The sequence below is a fragment of the Diadema antillarum genome, unplaced genomic scaffold, assembly GCF_040938485.1.
Source record: "Diadema antillarum isolate AM-2024a unplaced genomic scaffold, OU_Dant_1.0 scf00000071, whole genome shotgun sequence".
NCBI lineage: Eukaryota > Metazoa > Echinodermata > Echinoidea > Diadematoida > Diadematidae > Diadema > Diadema antillarum.
Window position 1 is genome coordinate 2937370 of NW_027270960.1, and position 19677 is coordinate 2957046.

The following is a 19677-nucleotide window of genomic DNA, read 5'->3' on the forward strand; positions in this document are numbered from 1 at the left end:
CTATAAGTTCGTACGTCTTCTCTCTGTTTGTCTGTTTAATGAAACATTGATGTGCTGTTTGCCTTTAGTTACTTTCAACTTATACTGGCAGAGAGAAAAGATATAGATATAGATATAGATATAGATTTTATCAAAAAAGTTGTTTTTTTAATACTTCAGCGCCTACAACCTCATCCATTTGCATTAAAAAAATCATTGATTTTCATCACATTTAGAAAATCTGCTATTTATAGAAAATGAAACGTAATCATCATTTCACTATCATATATGCCCACACAAACTTATAAACAGAAATATATCAAATATACACAAGTCATTATACTTCCACAGCAAAACTTTCAAATTGTGTTTATCAAAAGAAAAGGGGGGAAAGGGGCCATCAAGCAGTGACCACACGGGAGATATTATACACTTGTGTATGGAGACGGAGAGAAGCAAAGACAGAAGGGGCAGGAAGGAGATAATAGCAAGAGAAATTGAAAGAGACAGAAGAGAATACTGGAATGAGATATAAATAGATATAACAAAATAAATCTATTTCTCTACCATCTGATATTTCCATTATAATAAATAACATTTTAAATCCATATATCATTATTATCTTTTTTTTTCACTATATTACATTATACATATAGAAGAATATATATTATTTTCTTTCTTCACGAATAAAAGAAAAAGATACGTGACGATTTTGTATGTGATAGTGATGTTTTGGAATTAAATGTAATTATGGAATAACATACTTGATATTCCTGACAAGAATGTACTACTTTACAACCAAAATATACAGTATTTGTTAACATACGCGTTGTTACACGAGTGCAGAGAAAGAGAGAGAAAAAGAGAGTGGGGGCGGGGTTAAGCAAGATCTCGGAAGAGTCACAGTGAAGGTGTGCGGCTTTTTAATCTATTCACGAATTACGTTCATACCTAGCAGTTGCATAGATTCAGTTAGTATACACTGCAAGCGGGCTGGACTTAAAACTTCCCTACCCCCCTATCCACCACTTCCCTCTTTACTCTGATTTGACAGTACTCAAGACCACACTGCGTGACGAGGTGTCGGTTTTCCAGGTGGGGATCCTTTCCAGGTATACCCTCACGGTAGGCAAAATAAAGCACATCATTGAGTGAATGAAGTGGGTTGGTATCGCACCACTCTACCGTACTGACAGCAGCAGTATCCGCGAAGCCTCTCCGTGGCGACCTGAGTTGGGGCCGACGGCGGTGGGACGCACTGGTGCGTGCGTGATGTCAGCGACTGCACACCACTCGTCCTCCATTCCACGTTAAACTTGGTCACGAACATCCCCTTCAGTGGTAACTATCGACGGACCGGCGACCACTGACTCGAGGTCGGGAGTCTGGATATCTCATGGTCTACGCATAGGTAAGACAAATCTTTATGTATGTACCTTCGTCCAAACTTTTGAAACGATCTGTGGACATACTTATGCGCGTTATTTCGCCCAGGACAAAGATTTTAGAGTGATTGTACGGCCGAGAATGTAGGCTGTATCACAATGAAAATAGATCAGTAGCAACACGCTAAGTTCACGGAGATACAGTTTGTAGCTCCGTGGTATAAGTCCATGGCATGCCAGTCGATATGTGATCACTTATTTACTGCCGGTGTTAATACCCTGTGATCAGTTAAAATAAAACGACTCAAAACGAAACAAAACGAAACAAAACTAATCAACAAACAACATACGAGTGGAAACTATTTGAGAGCTTTGGGATAGGAAGTGTTAACTCGGGTCATATTTCGTAAAGTTGATGAGACTAAAGTGACTTTGGGATGAAGAAACATTTCGTTATCTTAGCGCGTATGGTAATCGTCCATGTCGCACGCAATGGTAACCAATACTTGGGATATTTTGTAATGTCTCGCTTTTTTACATGCTTTGATTTTGAACAACACAAACTACTCGTTCATCATTTTGTTGAATACCGTTGAATACTGTTACTGATTTTATTGTATAATACATTGGGAAGGATGTGAGAGGGGGAGTCCCCCTCCATCCCACCGCGTAAAGAGCTTAATCACTTTTAAGCTACAAATCGTACTAAATGTAATATTTTGGCCTATTCTGACAAAAAAATATATTGCCCCAAAATGTGATTCTTTTGGTTGTTGGAAATCATGTTTCGTTATGTGTGTACTTGTGTGTGACGACAATCTAGCCTAAAGTTAGAAATGTGTGTGTGTTTTAAGTTCTACCTCTTATTTGCTAGAATGTCACCCTCTTTCAAAATTTGGTGATCCTTGATGAATTAGTTAAGACATACTTTCTTTTCCACAAATCCCTTTCAAATGCCATATCTGTGCTCAGATCTAGGAGGAACATATATATATATATACATATATACAAATACTGTCTTCTACGAAGTCGAGTTTTATGTTCATATATTCACGTGTTCATGTATTCATATCGGTCAGGACTCGATGCACTATCCGCTTCCATAACTCTAGAGCAAAAATAGTTGCTAACCTTGTAATCCTAACCCTTTAACATCAACACTGCCCCACCCCACAATACCTACCCTGAAGAGATTGAAAAGGGTATTTAGAGGAAGAAAAACGACTAAATCGGAAAGTTGGCGCCACCGGGGACTTAATTATTGACAGTTCTGTGCATCCGTGAAACCTTACATGTGCTTGGAGCTACTGTGTTGTTGGCCCATGGTATTATCGCCCAGTATTATGGGGGTGAAGTTATAAAGATCCAACCGCCAAACTGGGTCGGAGATTGAGAAGGAGAGAGAGGCAGAGAGAGAGAGAGGGAGAGAGAGAGAGAGAGATATGCAATAAATATCAAATCCAATGTTAAGATTGATACTAATGTTAAGCGCAATTTCGAACAAACGGAACCATGATCTCAATAGAATTGGGCAAGAAATTAAATAATACTGAAGTTTGCACGTTTTTGACCACAGTAAACTTTGGTAACATGATATACAAATAATATGATGTGATGATGATGTCACGGCATATCCTTGCAGATCTCCAAAATGGTGGTACACTTAATTTTCACTCACTTTCCTTTGATATGAATTCACAAAGAAAAACAAATATAAGAATTAAGCAAAACCATCAAACCAAATTGTTATAAAGAGTTGAAATGCTTAAACAAAGACTTCTTGCAGTAAGAAAGGGCAGCAGGGCTTATTTCATTTTATTTCATTTCATTTTCTGTATCCAATTGCTACAAAATTGTTGCAAGACAACATTGACGATTTGTACAAGAAGGAGAAATGACATGAAGCAAATACAAAACACAAACAATAAAACAATGATAAAAATATACACCTGGATGTACATACACTTTTAGATACACATTAAATATACAATTATTACAATCTTTATAAAATTAATAGGAGCTAAAGTAGCTCTAGGTAGTAAGGAATATGAAGGGAACTTGAAACAAAAACTTGAACAATTTGCAAATTCCCTGAGGAAAGAGGAAAGGCTGATTTTGTAATATTCCCAAGCACAAACCACTGGACGAGAAGAAGTACTGCCACGACAAAATCACTTTGTTTGATATCAATATTAGTGGGATTTTGTGATCGATAGCACTGTTTTTTGCGTAAACGTGGTAGATTAATGAATGTCATAACTTTTTTGTTGTTGTTCCTTGTGGATTTTAATGACACTTGCACCGCTCCGTTTGATTGTTTTTTCCTTGTATCACTCTAAAATGAAACGAGAAGAGGAGTATTCCTTTAAAATGAAATTGGAGTTAAAGGCATAATTTACCACTTAAAGATGAAACAAAACCCAGTATTAGTCATTTTTGATAATTCTCAAATGTTAGTTCGGGATAGAAACAACCACTGTAAAAATTTGAATCCGTTTGATCGATGTTAAGTATTGTTAAATACACAAATTGTGAACAATAGTTATAATAAAAATGCTTCCGGACTAAACCGTCTACAGTTATGGTTTATTGAGAAAAATACTGATATCTCCTTATATTTCAGGCTTTATTACAACATTTTACGTGGTGGGTGTTTTGTGATACAACTGACCTCCACATATGCATCAAATGTGAAATCTCGAACACTTCTTAAATCACTGCTCACAAAGGTAAACTGTACCTTTAATGCAATTAGTTTAGACGCAGTAAATAAAGGCATCAGATTATTATTGGCAGGGTAGAAGGCATCAAACGGCTATTGTCAGAGTAAAAAAAAAGGAAGCAAGAGTTTCATCTTTGAGTGAGAGCTTGATATGAATGAAAGAGAAAGATCGATATTGTCCGAGTAAAACAACAACTTGACTTATACCACAGACTTCGCTCACCAATACGTTTTCGCGTCCAACGGCCCCTATCATGCCTCTTCATAATGGGTGTCACGAATTGGTAAATTAACATGATCATGTCTCTTTGTACAAGGAAATGATACATATGTTTTCTGCGGTCCGAAAGTAAATTGATATCGCAGATCGTCATGGAACATCGCCAAAGACACTAATCATATCTTATTTCAGCCTCATTTGATGTAAACAACATGACGAATTCATGTAGATTTTTGAACCGCATGTGGTTTTGTTTATGGACTGATTTTCGTGTTGTAGGGCATTACCTTAAAGAGTGAAATTGGTTTCAAGTTAACATAGCTGTCAAGCTGTCTTTGCCAATGTCTGTGTATGTTTGGAACTAATAGATAAATTAATGTAAAACCAACTGCATTTCTCTGAATCATTTCAGGGCTATATCAGTGATAAACAGGGAACACATGGTTGAACGTGATGTCACCATAGGAAATAGACAAGCAACATGAACAGGATGAAGAGACACTATTAAACGTTCATATTGAGCGTTAGATTATGCATGCAGTTTTGTAAACGTGACTAATTAGAACTCAGAGCGCTGATTCTTTTTATTCCGAGAGTGAAGTGCATTTGATTGAAAACGCGTATTATGACGGAATACACAATGACATGGCATTGTATTGAACAGATGACACATTAACTATCTCCCTCACTCACCAATATACTCCGCTTGTTTTGAAGGAAACCGAGTACGGCCTTCTTTCGAAAGTAGTCTTATTTTCTTAAGTTATTGCGTTTATCTTCTTTCATTCTTCTATCTGTTAATGTGTTTATTCATTCATCGATCTGTGTAGTTATTCTTCCTTTTTAAGTTTTTTTTTTTCCTTTTGATCTGTCAGACAGAAAGTAGAAATATCCGTGCAGGACATACAGATTATAAGCAAACCTGAAAACAATACAAAAATGTAAGTTAGATCAAATACAGTCTATATCTGTTGACGTGTGAAGGGTTACAGACATGCATGGAAAAAATTGCTGCTCATCCGCTGCACCGTGAAGTTCTACAACAAAATGACCAATAAAATCGCGAGAACAACCTATCACAGGACACGTGCAAACGAAGCATCGTGATATCAAAAATGTTTGTTTGAGCGTGAAAGAGAGATACGTCAGAATGTGACGTGTTCGATAAAAATGTAAGAAGTATTGAAATACTCTGTAGGATGTATATCACAATATGAAAACAATTATAATGATTTGAGTAATAATTTGAAAAGATGATTCCATATTGTAAGATGGCACGGGATGGGGGTATCAACAGAAGTTTTCTAATAGGCATGTGAACCGTGTTTCTAGATTCGTTTTGGTCTCAGCATGTAGTAGGTAGGGATGTAGACTTGTATACTTGATCCTCTCTTCCAACCTCCCTGATTTTCCCAAAAATCTTTCATCTGGTAACACGACACAGAGCGATCATGACCTGACCTTGTCGCCAAGACAACGATCTACGTAAACACGACAATGCTTAGCCCCGCTGCAGGAGACGAGAATCAGTTCTACTTGCCATGCTTGCGTGTGGTGACGTTGTCACACAAAAAATATATATTTTTTGGGGGGGATTTTCACTTATATTACCCAATGGATTGAATATGCGCTTTTCTTCAAAGCGACTTGACACTTCCTGCTTACGGGGAAGGGTGCTGTAGTGCCGGCTGGGTTTGTCGTTTCGGTGGTCTGTCCGATCCACGTCGCGAGATGATACCGCACTAATTCATCGATACGAATATAATTATCTCATTATCTCTTTTGCCGCTACGACTTAATTCATTAGTTCCACATTGAGCACTTCCCAATCAACTCCGTTATTTCCTTTATGAAACTGATGTGTTAACAATGCCAATGGGATTTGTGGCCAATTGCTGGGTAAATTGTTTTTGTGTTGATGTTTTGATTTATTTGTTTGTGGTTTTTCTTTTTTTTTTTCTTATCATCAGGCCATTGTAGTGAGCAGGGTTTTACGCGTCGCTTCATGCGATCGGCGTCGATCGCATATGATTTGCAATGGCGAGACTACCAAAACATTTACAACTACGTGCATTTAAGCACGGTGAGAAAAGCACCTGTTGCAGGGGTATTATTGCAGTTGCCATGGGAACGTCTATTCAACGAAGGCAGCAGTGAGCGGCCATTATGAACGGCTTGGTAGACTTTGAAGTGACATACTGCTTTTCACAACGGCAAAGCACAGATATTTGAATATGGCTCGCATTACTAATTCATGTTAATGGTAGTATGATATAGCACGAGGCTTCCTGTCACTTTCGAAAATGATGTACTTTACATTATTAAAAAAGATCTAGAAATATGGGAGTAATTTATTCGGGCTTTGGAAGGCTCTAAGAGGGGGCGAAACTCTCAGTCACATGCATACGACTGTGGGAACCTATACCCGACTATATCATTTCTAAAAACTGGGTGGCCCGACATCTATTTTTGGTAGCCCCGGGCCACCGCTTGTGTCGAGCATCGGGAATACGAAAGAAGTATTTCTCCTTGGTCGCATAACATACGGAGTTTCTTCTCATTCGAGCATGCAAACCCTTACCAATTTCTTATCGTATCACATGCTTGCGATATATTTCCCATAGCATTTCCAATGATGGATTTTTCCCCTGTGAGTATGAATATGTTTTAGCGGCATATTATAGCGTGCTAATATCAGTAAATTTTCCTTTCTCTCATTTTCTTTTTCTGCCCTTGACAGTTTGACTACTGGAATTTGAATTATGCGATTATGAAGCTAATTTAAGCATTGCAGTTTCAATAGATAACAGATTGTAAAAGCATGCAGTAAGTATACTCTTTAACATCACGATAAGGTTGAATTAATTGTAATCACATCACACTGTTCGGTAGCCCGTACCTCCTGCCGACTTTCCTTATATTAAGTCTAAAAAAAACAGTATCTCACTATATTGTGGACTTTGAAATGTCTTACATCACTAAAAGTGTCAAAATGTAAGATCACAGGAAGGTTTTCGTCACTAGCTCTGCTTGCGAGCGATTATGTTTGGTGTTCTTCTTCCCACATTATATCGCATTTTCACATCGTGTTTTGGAGAAGCGCGCTCAATATCAAATTAACAGAACATCAAAGCTACCATATAATCGTGCTGTTTTGTTATTGTTGAACAGAGCTTGGTCGTTTCTATGGATCCCATGAGATATGCAGTCCTTTTTGCTTTCATCGTGTCTGTTTATTTCTTGTTTTTCGGCAACACTGATTTGCTACCAGGCGCACCGGAAGCAGTTTTGGATTGGGGGGGGGGGGGGCAAACATTGGAGGGGGCTAAAGATTAGACCATGCATATGTTACACAATACACACACACACACACACACACACACACACACACACACGCACACACATCTATTATATATATATATATATATATATATATATATATATATGTAAAGTGGCGTATACGGTGGGTCGAAACATGGGGGGAACCATAAAGTAATTTTGACGGTCTGTATGCTTGTGCGTGTGTGCGTGTGTGCGTGAGCAATAATGGGACTACAATATACATTACGGAATGTGATACATTGAACAACGCAGTCATTGAGGAACATTGTAAGTTTTCCTTACATGGATTATGGAATGACGGTGTGAAACGATCGACAAATTATATACTGTGCAGCAACATAAGGTGAATGGCATAACAATAAAATGCGAGCGAGCGAAGCGAGCGAGCTTGAAAATTTAGATATTCTACAGTTCCAAAACTGGAGTTTTAATTGTAGCTATATGTATTGCTACATAGGTTGTCCCAGAGATTTGGCATTCGAGGAAAGGCACTCACATGGTTTAAGTCTTACCTGTCTGGACGTACTCAAAAAGTTGTGATAGGAGAAAATGAGTCTACTGACCATGTAGTTATGCACGGTGTTCCCCAAGGATCTGTACTAGGTCCAGTTTTGTTTTCATTGTACACATCTCCTTTGGAAACCTTAATCAATTCATTCGGTGTTCAAAAGATGTTTTACGCCGATGATACCGAGCTGTATTTAGCTTTTAACAAATCTGATGTTGAGAATGTAATCCCACAAATTGAATCCTGTATCAGAGCGATAAAGGAATGGTCGGTACTCAATGGGCTGAAGTTGAACAGCGCCAAAACAGAATTTCTCCATATCTCTTCGCGTTTTCGAGCAGTAGAATCTATACAGTCTCTTGATTTTGACGGTACTACAATCCATGCAGCACACACTTGCAGAAATTTGGGTGTGATATTGGATGATAAATTACTCATGGAAAATTTTGTGTCGCAAAAATGTCGCTCTGCTTCATTCGCACTTTATAAAATTGGGAAAATTCGCGAGTTCATTGACAAACACACCGCAGAACAACTAGTTCATGCTTTTGTCATGTGCCACCTTGACTTTTGTAATGGTTTACTTTATGGATTACCGGTCAAACATATACGCAGATTACAATCAATACAAAACTCTGCTGCACGAGTGGTATCCAAAATCAAGAAACATGAACAAATCTCACCAGTTTTAAGAAGCTTACACTGGCTTCCAGTGAAAAATCGGATTCAATTTAAGATACTGTTATTAGCATTTAAATGTTTCTATATGTTTGCTCCACATTATCTAAGGGAGCTATTTCAAATCTACACACCAGAAAGAAACCTACGATCAAAAAGTAAAGATTTGTTTGTCATTCCAAACAGAAGAACCAAATTTTACGGAGAACGAACATTTGCATTTAATGCCCCTGTTTTATGGAATAATTTACCTCAGAAATTGAGACAAATCACTGACATAAATAGATTCAAGTCTGCCTTGAAAACGCATTTGTTTACAGTGTAAGCAAAATGAAGCTCGGTACCATCACTGTAATTGGAATTATATGTTCTTGTTACAATCTTTTCATTTTTTGAGTGCATAGGGACATTATCACTATGTGTTATGCGCTATATAAGCACTGTCAATTATTATTATTATTATTATTATTATTATTATTATTATTATATATTTCGCTTTGGAAATAAATGGGGGCGCATCGGGCGCAACTGCTGGCAATTATTGGCAGCAACATTAGGAGAATGGCATAACGATTCAATACGAGTGAGCGAAGCGAGCAAGCTTGAAAATGTTGACATTCTACAGTCCCAAAACTGGGGTTTGTAACTACTGTATATCTTTCACTTTGGAAATTAATGGGGCGGCGCATCGGGCGCAACTGCTGGCAATTACTGGCAGCAACATTAGGAGAATGGCACAACGATTCAGTGCGAGCGAGCTTGAGAATTTTGACATTTTACAGTCCAAAAACTCCCGTTTGTAGCTATATCTTTCGCTTTGGAAATTAAGGGGGGGGGGAGGGGCATCGGGCGCAACTGCTGGCAAGTACTGGCAGCAACATTAAGAGAGTGGCATAAGGATTCAATGCGAGCGAGCGAAGCGAGCGAGCTTGAAAATTTTGACATTTTACAGTCCCAAAACTCCAGTTTGTAGCTATATTTATCTTTCGCTTTGGAAATTAAGGGGTGGGGGCATCGGGTGCAACTACTGGCAATTACTGTCAGCAACATTAGGAGAATGGCATAACGATTCAATGCGAGCGAGCTTGAAAATTTTGAAATTCTAGAGTCCAACAACTGCCGTCGTAGCTATGTTTTTCGCTTTAGAAATTAAGGGGGAGGCGCACCGCGCTCAACTGCTGGATGCGAGCGAGCGAAGCGAGCGAGCATGAAAATTTTGACATTTTCCAGTCCAAAAGCTGCCGTTTGTAGCCATATTTTTTCCCTTTTATTTATATATTTTTATATGCATATTTATTTTATTTTCTTTGTTTACTCATTTATTTTTGTTATTATTATTTCATTTTATTATTATTATTGTTTATTTATTTATTTATTTATTTATTTTTTTTTTTGGGGGGGGGGGCAAAAATGCGTTTTGCCCCCCCCCCCCCCACTTCCGGCGCCTATGTTTGCTACCACCTTTGCAAGTCGAGTGTGGCTTCTCAACCATTAGTAGTGCTAATGATAATCAGGGCAGAACCCCATATTGGTATATCAAATCAATCTAAAACTGTGCGGAGGCTCATATTGAATAAATGATTGAACATCGATAACACTTTATTATCGAAAGCAAAAACAGACAGTTTCTACCAACGTGTAATATAATTTGAAAAGCAGACAAGAGAATATCGGGATTTTTCCAACCAAAGTGCAATGTTCGATACCGTAATCTGACACAAACCGCTCGTGATGGATTAGCCGAGATAATCCCTCCGCGTGATGGTTTAGGTAATATGGATCAAGCGATAATCGCTATTCCTGACCAGTCTCTAAGCACCACAAATATCTGCTTCTCATGTTACCATAATATGCAAAATATTTCCCGGGTTTCGAGAAAGTCTTAACACACATTGTTTCATAGACAACGATATTAAGGGAATTGATAATTCACTTTTCTAGCACACCGAAAGAATGCTTGGCTTACCTATGACAGAACGCAGGGAAAATGACATTGCCATTGAAATCAATATATCAGTAACAGGTCGAGGGAATATGCATACTTTTTATTCAATAATGATATTTGTGAAAGTTCTTTATATATATATATATATATATATATATATATATATATATATATATATATAATTTATTTGACAAAATATAAAACATTATACAAATTATAGGCCATTACAAAGAAACAAATATATGCCAGGATTCCTAAGAAGCAATTGTGTGCTTGTGGCTGGAGCCCTCAAACCAGGGAGGTGGAAGAGATAAAATACAATGTACATACAATCAACCAACACTTGTTGCAGGGAGGTGGACTTCCACCTCCCTGCTTGTTGTGACATGGACCAATACATACAGAAAATTAGTCCAAATTGATATAACACATATGTGTACTTAAATCATCTGTTATCAAACACAAAAACATATTAGCTTAATTTGTTGGCAGGCACACACACACACACACACACACACACACACACACTCACACACATCCATCCTAAGTGTACGGAGAAAAAGAGATGAGAAAAAGAAAGGTTTAGAGGAAGAAAGGAAGTCTAGTCAGTCATTGATACCATCTCTAAATACACTCTGTTTATATAGTACTTTAAATCTGGAAAATGTAGTGCTGGAATTAAGGTCACCATCAATAGAATTCCATTCCTTGACACCTGTATAACATGGATTGCAATCTCAGAGTTGAGTAAGTAAAAGGTTTACGAAAATTGTAGCGGTCCCGTATGTGGGATATGAGTGGAATGAGGAATTCATCTGGAACATGTTGCTGTACACATCAGACAACATACTGTATTTTGATGATATTTAAACATAAACAACAAAACATTCAGTTTGACCAGATCAAAAAATTGGAAGCATCCGAAATTGCACAAAGAGTGTTGAACTTGGACAAATAAAATAACTATTGCTTATTATACGTAAAGCTCGCTTTTGAAGCATTAATCTGTTAATGTGTACTCTGTATGTGTTTCCCCATACTTCGTTGCAATAATTAAGATGAGGTAAAAATTATTGCATTGTAAATGTTTACAGAAATATTAGAAGGTTAATACACTTTTTAATTTGGATAAAACACCTACATTTCTTGACAATTTAGAACAAAATCCAATGTTTGCAACATGATATACTTCCAGTCAAGGGATTCATGAATGAGTACTCCTAGAAAAGATATCGACTCGGTTCTCTCAATTGAAATATTATCAATCATAACATTTTGGGCGGATAACAAGAATTTTTTACCTCTTGGATGAAATATAATATATTTTGTTTTTTACTAAAATTTAAAAACAGTTTATTATTCCTATACCATTCAATTAATATTTCAATTTCATTATTAATTGTGGAAATTAATGACGATATATCTTTGTGAGAGAAAAGCACAACAGTGTCATCGACAAATAATGAGAATTTCAAAATCTTTGAAGAATTCACAATATCATTCACATATAGCAAGAATAATAAAAGGTCCTAGAACTGAGTCTTGTGGTACACCAATGTTCACACTGAGGCATTCATGTTCAACACCATCGACCACCACATACTGCTTCCGGTTGTGAAAGTAACTTTAAAACCATTGTAATGCCACTCCTCTTTTAAGTTTTGTTTTATTATTATTATTATTATCATTATATATATATATATATATATATATATATATATATATATATATACTGGCATCAAAAGACTTAACCACAACATGGCGGGCGGTGCAAGAACAGTAAATCTATTGACATCAAATCTTGCACATTAATAGACGTGGCTGGTGATGGTGTTACAACGATGAAACAATCAACCGCCTCACGTGTAATCTTTCTGATCATCTGGAACGCAGAATTAGATATCAACTGCACGCAGAATTCCTAGGCAAATACAGAAAGAGAGGCATTGTCCCCAAAGGACTCCTCTTAAAGAAGACACCTGCCTTCATTGACAACAGCTCACGGGAACAATGGGAATCCATCCTATACAAAGCATCCTGTCAACTGAGAGATTTGACCATCCAGGTATTAGAAAAGAAAATCACTGAACTACAACAACAGACAGCTGACCACCAAGAGAAACTACGACTAGCCACCTCTCCTCGCACCTATCACGACACCATGAATGGAATTCATCGCGACTGCATGACTGTTAGCGCAAAGTACGGAAATTGGGTCGTGATGAAAGGGAACAGAACCCACAGATAAACAATACCAACGAGAGTCACATTAACGCCGTGTCCGAACGCGTCAGTAAAACAACAAACACGACCTCTGAACGCAAGCGAACCAATAGGAGATTCAGGAGAACAATGCCCAAAATGTACCCCCTGAATCCTTAGTCGAAAACCCTATGGCAGCCATTGTGAACCTCTCGCACCATAAATTATCACCAGCAGAAACAAGTCTACTCTCCAAAGGTCTGAAATTTTGTCCCACGCCCCCTCAGGTTGACGTTCAATCCATCAACAAAGATTTTGAATCGTTTAAACGGAAAATGTCTCTGAAAGCCCATTTCAGCACAGATCAAAGAGATAAAGAAAACGATAACGCTAACACCTCCAGCCCCCTGACTTACCCCGGCACACAAGACAACACAAACACGTTCATTCCACCAAAACCAGCAAATATGTGGTCACCTCCAATCACCAACCCCCACTTGAGTGTCTACCTCAGCAATATACAGTCAGAAATGGAGGACAATGCCAAATCATATAACTCATCGCGACACATTGATAATCTCACAAAGGATGAACGGGAAGCACTGAAGGCACTGAAGTCAAAGAAGGATATTATCATCAAACCAGCTGATAAAGGCTCGGCGGTTGTCATAATGTCCACAAATGACTACATTGCAGAAGGAGACAGACAATTATCAAACAGTACCACATACAAAAAACTCCCTGCGGATCCCACCCCACAACACTTACAGAAAGTGAAAGATGCAGTCCAGTCTTTAGATGTAGACTCTGACACAAAAAGGTATCTGGTACCAAAAAACCCAGTATGCCCAAGCTTGTATTTCCTCCCAAAGATTCACAAGCAAAACAACCCAGGGCGCCCTATCGTATCTGGCTGCTCCTGCCCTACTGTAGAAATTTCAAGGTTCCTAGATTTTCACCTCAGACCACTCGCACAACGACTGCCATCCTATCTAAAAGACACAACCCACTTCCTGAACCACATCCTCGACATCAACACACATCACACCCCACTCTCTTCAAGAACACTCCTCGTCACTGCAGACGTCACATCGCTGTACACAAACATACCCCACCAAGAAGGCATGCAAGCATGCAAAGAAGCACTCAACACCAGAACAAATACACACCCACCGACAGACCAACTCCTCCGCCTCCTCCATCTCGTACTCACACTCAACAACTTCTCATTTAATGGTGAACATTACCTACAGATCCAAGGGACCGCTATGGGAACCCCGGTTGCCCCCACATACGCCAACATCTTTATGGGCAAAGTAGAACATGCCATACTATCGTTGACAAATCCTCCTCTCCTCAAAACTTCATGGCGACGCTACATTGATGACATCTTCTTCCTATGGAACGGCTCCCCCCGCTCCCTCGCATCACTCCAAGAGAAAATGAACAACATACACCCAACCATCAAATTCACGTTTGACTCCTCACCCGAACAAACACACTTTCTCGACGTCACAATCAAACACGCGGACTCACAACTTCACACAGAACTTTACACCAAACCCACTGACACCCACACATACCTCCTCCCCACATCCTGTCACCCAGCACACTCTTTCAAGAGTATTGTCTACAGCCAAGCCCTACGCGTCACACGGATATGCTCAAACACAGAGTCACTGGAACACCACCTACAACAACTCGCACAACATTTCATCCAACGAGGCTACAACAAACAAATGGTCCACAACCAGATAACACGGGCAAGACACACACCACGTGATGAACTTCTCTCCTACAGAATGGGAGGCGACACACATAAACAGGACATATTCTTTCCAATCACATACTCGCCTGCCACTGCCAAACTACCTCACATCACACACAAACACCACCAGACTCTACAACAATCTGACAACACCCGGGAATTATTCCCCAAACCCCCTACCATCTCCTTCCGCCGTGGACGCACAATAAGAGACCTCTTAGTTCGGGCCAAAGACCCCTCCCCCAGCACGCCATCACACAAACCTAACGGATTCTACCGTTGCAACTCACGAAAATGTAACCTTCACCAACACATCGTAGAAACTACAACATTCCAAAGCACAACCACAGGTAGACAATTCAAGATCTCCTCACACATCAACTGCAAATCCACATGCGTCATATACCTCCTAACATGCTCACTCTGTCATAAACAGTACGTCGGGAAAACAGAAACAACACTGTACACAAGAATCAACAACACACTATCAGAAATACGTAACTACCACAACCCACATCACAAAACACTCCCATACACCAAACATTTCAACCTACCCTCACACTCATTATCCAACCTACAACTTACAGCCATCGAAGCTATCGAGAGCAAATCACACACGACAACATTACGCCGAGAATCCTTTTGGATTGACAAGTTAAAAACCCTCCACCCAAACGGAATTAACATAGAACCTTAATGTTTTTTTTTGGTTTTTTTTTTTTGGTTTTTTTTTTATTACTGATTGTCAGATATGTATGAGTAATTGTAGAAATAAATGTAAGTATGTATGTATGTTTGTATATATATTTTGTTTTTGAATCATGGGAAAGTATTGAATAGATGTATGAGGGTGTATTATATAGAGATAGATGAGAGGAGATTAATTGAATGTTAGTGTATAAAAATATGTTATTTTTTAGATTATTATAATATTTGTTAGATTAATTGAATGTTAGTATATGATAAATATGTTATCGTTTGAGAAGGTTAGAATAATTTTTAGTCAGATAGAATTAGTGATTGATGTAAGTGTAGGTAGATATATAATAGGTAATGTAATAATGGTATATGTATATTGGGAAAGTTGAACTGTAGTTAAAGTAACGTGGTTGTAAGTATGTAAGTATTTGGATAAATAGATTTATGTGTATAAATTATATTATGTATGCGGATATGTATGTTTGTATGTATTACAAGAGGTGTATTAATATGTAGAAATTGTAATGGTAATTTGGAAGTTTTTTTGTATTGTTGGATGGTGAAAATTTTTGAGTATTGGTAGTTTTTGATTGATTATTGAGAACGAGCCTTAGTACAGGAACTTCACACAGACAACACTACAAGACCACACTCAGCACCAACACAGTAAGTTTTGTTTTTGCGATTGTATTTAGTAATAGTATGCTGATTTGTTTTTTGTTATAAAATGCGCTGAATTGAGGTATGTTTTATGTTGAGTATATTTTGAAATGTATAGTATATGAGGCTAGTTGAGTTTAGTATGATTTTATACCTAGGTTGATTTTATTCATACGTTGTTGTCATTGACTGTATAGATCCTGAAGAAGGGCTTTTCGCCCGAAAGCTCGATGATTAAAGGGGTGCTACCCAACACCAGCCACGTCTATTAATGTGCAAGATTTGATGTCAATATATATATATATATATATATATACATTATTGTCCTGCAGTGACGTCACGAAATGTAGTAGTCATCTCTTCTATCGAAGTCGACATTGAAACTGTTAAAAGTCATAACTTTTTAACGGGTTGTGCGTTTTCTTCAAACTTCGCCGATGCGTCATAACTTATATTGCTGCACGAATTCACTCAATCTACATGCATATGTGAGTTTTATTCTCGTGTAAACCTCCTTGATATATAAACACGTTCATAAAAACATGTACACGTACATTCACAAACACACGCACGAACATGCACACACACACACACACGCAGACAAACTAGCAATAGGTACTTGTGGGATTACCCCATTGTTTTCTCACATTGACAAATACTTCTTCAATGTCATTTTTACCCCCAATGATAAGGCGAAACATAAAATGGAACCCCCACATTGTACCTCTTGCTCGTCCAACCTATACCGGCACATAGGAAGAAAAAGAGACTACCGTCGCGATCTTAGCAAACATTCACTGGCACGTTTTCCAAGTGTATTTGTAGACTATAAACCTCAAATAATCGCCGCATGACATTTTTGCTAATTGAAGCCGATGGCCTTTTTCACGGCACGAAATTTTCGCGATATTCCCATGGCATTCAGTGCCAGTGTACATAAAAACTTTCGCATGCATTTCGCATGCGAAATTCGCGAAAATTTCATGCAAGCAAAAAATTGTGGTTTAACAGTACAGTACCAGTCGACCCATTGACAAGTCGTGACGAAAACTGAAACAAAATCAAACATGTCAGACGGACGGTCTATTTCCGGTTCCCGTATTTAAAGGACACGGTATCCCGTATAGGACTATCGCTTCTTAAAGGAGACCTCCAGATGATTGTTGGACTTTTGCATTTGAGCATCTATATCGATTATACTGGGTACGAAAAGTCGGAATTTATAGTGATTGGGATGACGAATAAGAATGTTTTCAAAATTCATAACAAATCACAATGAACAAGGATTATGACATGGCAACTTCCAATAAGAATGCATGACTGAGTGCTTTAGGAAGCAGAAAAAAGGAGAAAGCATGCATAAACTCGACACATATGAAGTTGTTAGGCAAGTGGTAGTAGAATAACATTGGTACATAATACTTAAATACGTGAGCCTCCTACGTCATCATCCTTATTCAGTGTATCATGCTTTTTTAAAAAGAATATTGGTCTATCTGTTCAAGAACAACAATAAATTCCACAAATCCACACGTGTCACTATCGACTATACGTGACAACGCAGAGATAATAAAAGAAACAGGGACAGATTGAGCGAAAGCAGGGGAGACGTTTCCCTCCACCCCACCCCCAAAGAAAAAAAGATGAGAGCTAAACTAAAGAAAGAGGAGCTCACTCGATTTTGAAACTTTTTTTGTTAAAGTGAATGAAACCACTATCTAGCAACCATCTTTATCGGCAAGATCTTTTCCTTAATTCGGGAGAGGGAGAGAGAGAGAGAGAGAGAGAAAAAAAAAGGGGGGGGGGGGTCGTGACGTCTGTGTTAAGCTCATTCAGCTTACACAGTCAGACATCTATTATCTTGTCATGATACCGCCCTTTAAAACTTGCTGTCACATTAATAGGTTCAACTTTTCAACTTTAAAGGTGCAGACCAGTGTCGTACTGGGTGCACTTGTACGGCTGAAATTTGTTTCATTGATCAGAAAGGTGCAAAGATACCCCTTTAAAGATGTTCCCATTGTGACAGTGGTCTGAAAGGTGCAAAGTTGCACGTGTAAAGGTGATCCCAGTGCATGCGACGTTGGTAAAGGTGCAAAAGTTGAACCTGTCATTGTTAGAGCGTATAATGAAAACTTGCATGGGCAAACAATCATACCATTGAAAATGTCTTGCCACGGAGCTGCAACAATGTGTAGTATAGCTCCACCGTTTGGTCAAAGCGTGTGTGTTTAAACATTATCATGTGTAATTCTCTCAGCTATTTTTGATGACACTGTCCTTGCGCTACTGAGTGTGCATTGATAAACCATGTTTTCTTTCTTCCCGTTCTCAACACTCTGCAGGAAATCATAACTCCAATTCGAGGTTGGACATTAAACCAGCTGCATGGCTTAGATTTCCCACTCACGGACGATCAACTTGACAATTGGGACACCACTTCAACCTTTCACTTTTCCTTGGGAGCTTTTTTTTCTTTGTTTGTTTACATCTCACTACACTAATCGCGTGAAGAACGAAACCATGTGTTCAACGAAAGGAATACAAGTCTTACTCTTCATACAGAACTTTATATTCTGGGTAAGTTTGCCATAAAAAGTATTTTGTACTACTCTCTTCATTTGTATAAGCTCAAAGGGCAATGCTTCAGACGTGAGGGTAGTACTTCCAGATTTCTTTCCAGATTATTAAGGGCGGAAAGTGTTAACGTAAACGTAAATGAAATATAACTTTCGCATATCATGATCAGAATCAAATGGTGTCGGCCGATTTCACCTTCACACGTACTGATAATTACCACAAAGTGTCAAATACATTTCATCAAACCATAACTTGTTGCACACGTAGCGCACAATCGAAACCATGCCCTATAGAATATCCCGTGATTGACAGTGTGGGAGCTGATGGGACATGATATCGGTTTATTATGATTGAGGCATTGTCCCATTCTACTGGCTTCGATAAGATAAGAGTCATAATCGTTTGTGTTTTTTATGTCGCTTTTGTAGGGAGCAGTCCAATTAAACGGGTTTGGAGATATTGGAAAGAGATTGCAGGGGTCCAGCAAAAAACGTTTTCTGTGTCTTTTTGTTGTCTTTTTAAGAGTAGAAATTCACGGTTTTATGTTCTTTTTGCTGGACACTCTGATATAGTGTTTCTGACAGATGAAACACATGTGTTGTCTCATACGCAGCAATTTAATTCCTAATATCAAAGTTAGACAGATTATAAGTATGAATAGACGAAACTGTTGTCCAAGGTTACATTTAAAACCCGTTCAGGACGAGTCCCGAGTATACTCGGGCAAGTGTCTATGGGAAATGCGTGTTGTACCAAAATCAGCCCGTCCTCAATGGGTTTGGTATAAAATTTGATCACATTCAAATGGATTTATTATTTGTGACGCCTAGTATGATAGTGAATTCTAGTCAGAGACAGCCTCTGATGCATTAGCCTTTTACCCTGGGAAATGTTAGTCGTTATTGCAACTTCCCATTTATTCGCGCAGAGTAATATTGTATTCTCTGGCATCTAGAATGCCCTCTATACTATCATGACTATAACAAGCA

General features: G+C 38.4%; 1 protein-coding gene across 1 annotated transcript in view; it reads left to right on the top strand.

Moving 5' to 3' along the window:
• The first annotated feature begins 1159 nt into the window (after positions 1 to 1159).
• Positions 1160 to 19677, top strand: part of LOC139716888 (leukocyte surface antigen CD53-like) — a 36116-nt gene continuing 17598 nt past the window's right edge. The window contains exons 1-2 of the mRNA XM_071628416.1: positions 1160 to 1390; positions 18454 to 18688. Of these exons, the coding sequence (XP_071484517.1) occupies positions 18632 to 18688 (57 nt within the window). The 5' untranslated portion in view covers positions 1160 to 1390; positions 18454 to 18631. The remainder of the gene's footprint in view (positions 1391 to 18453; positions 18689 to 19677) is intronic.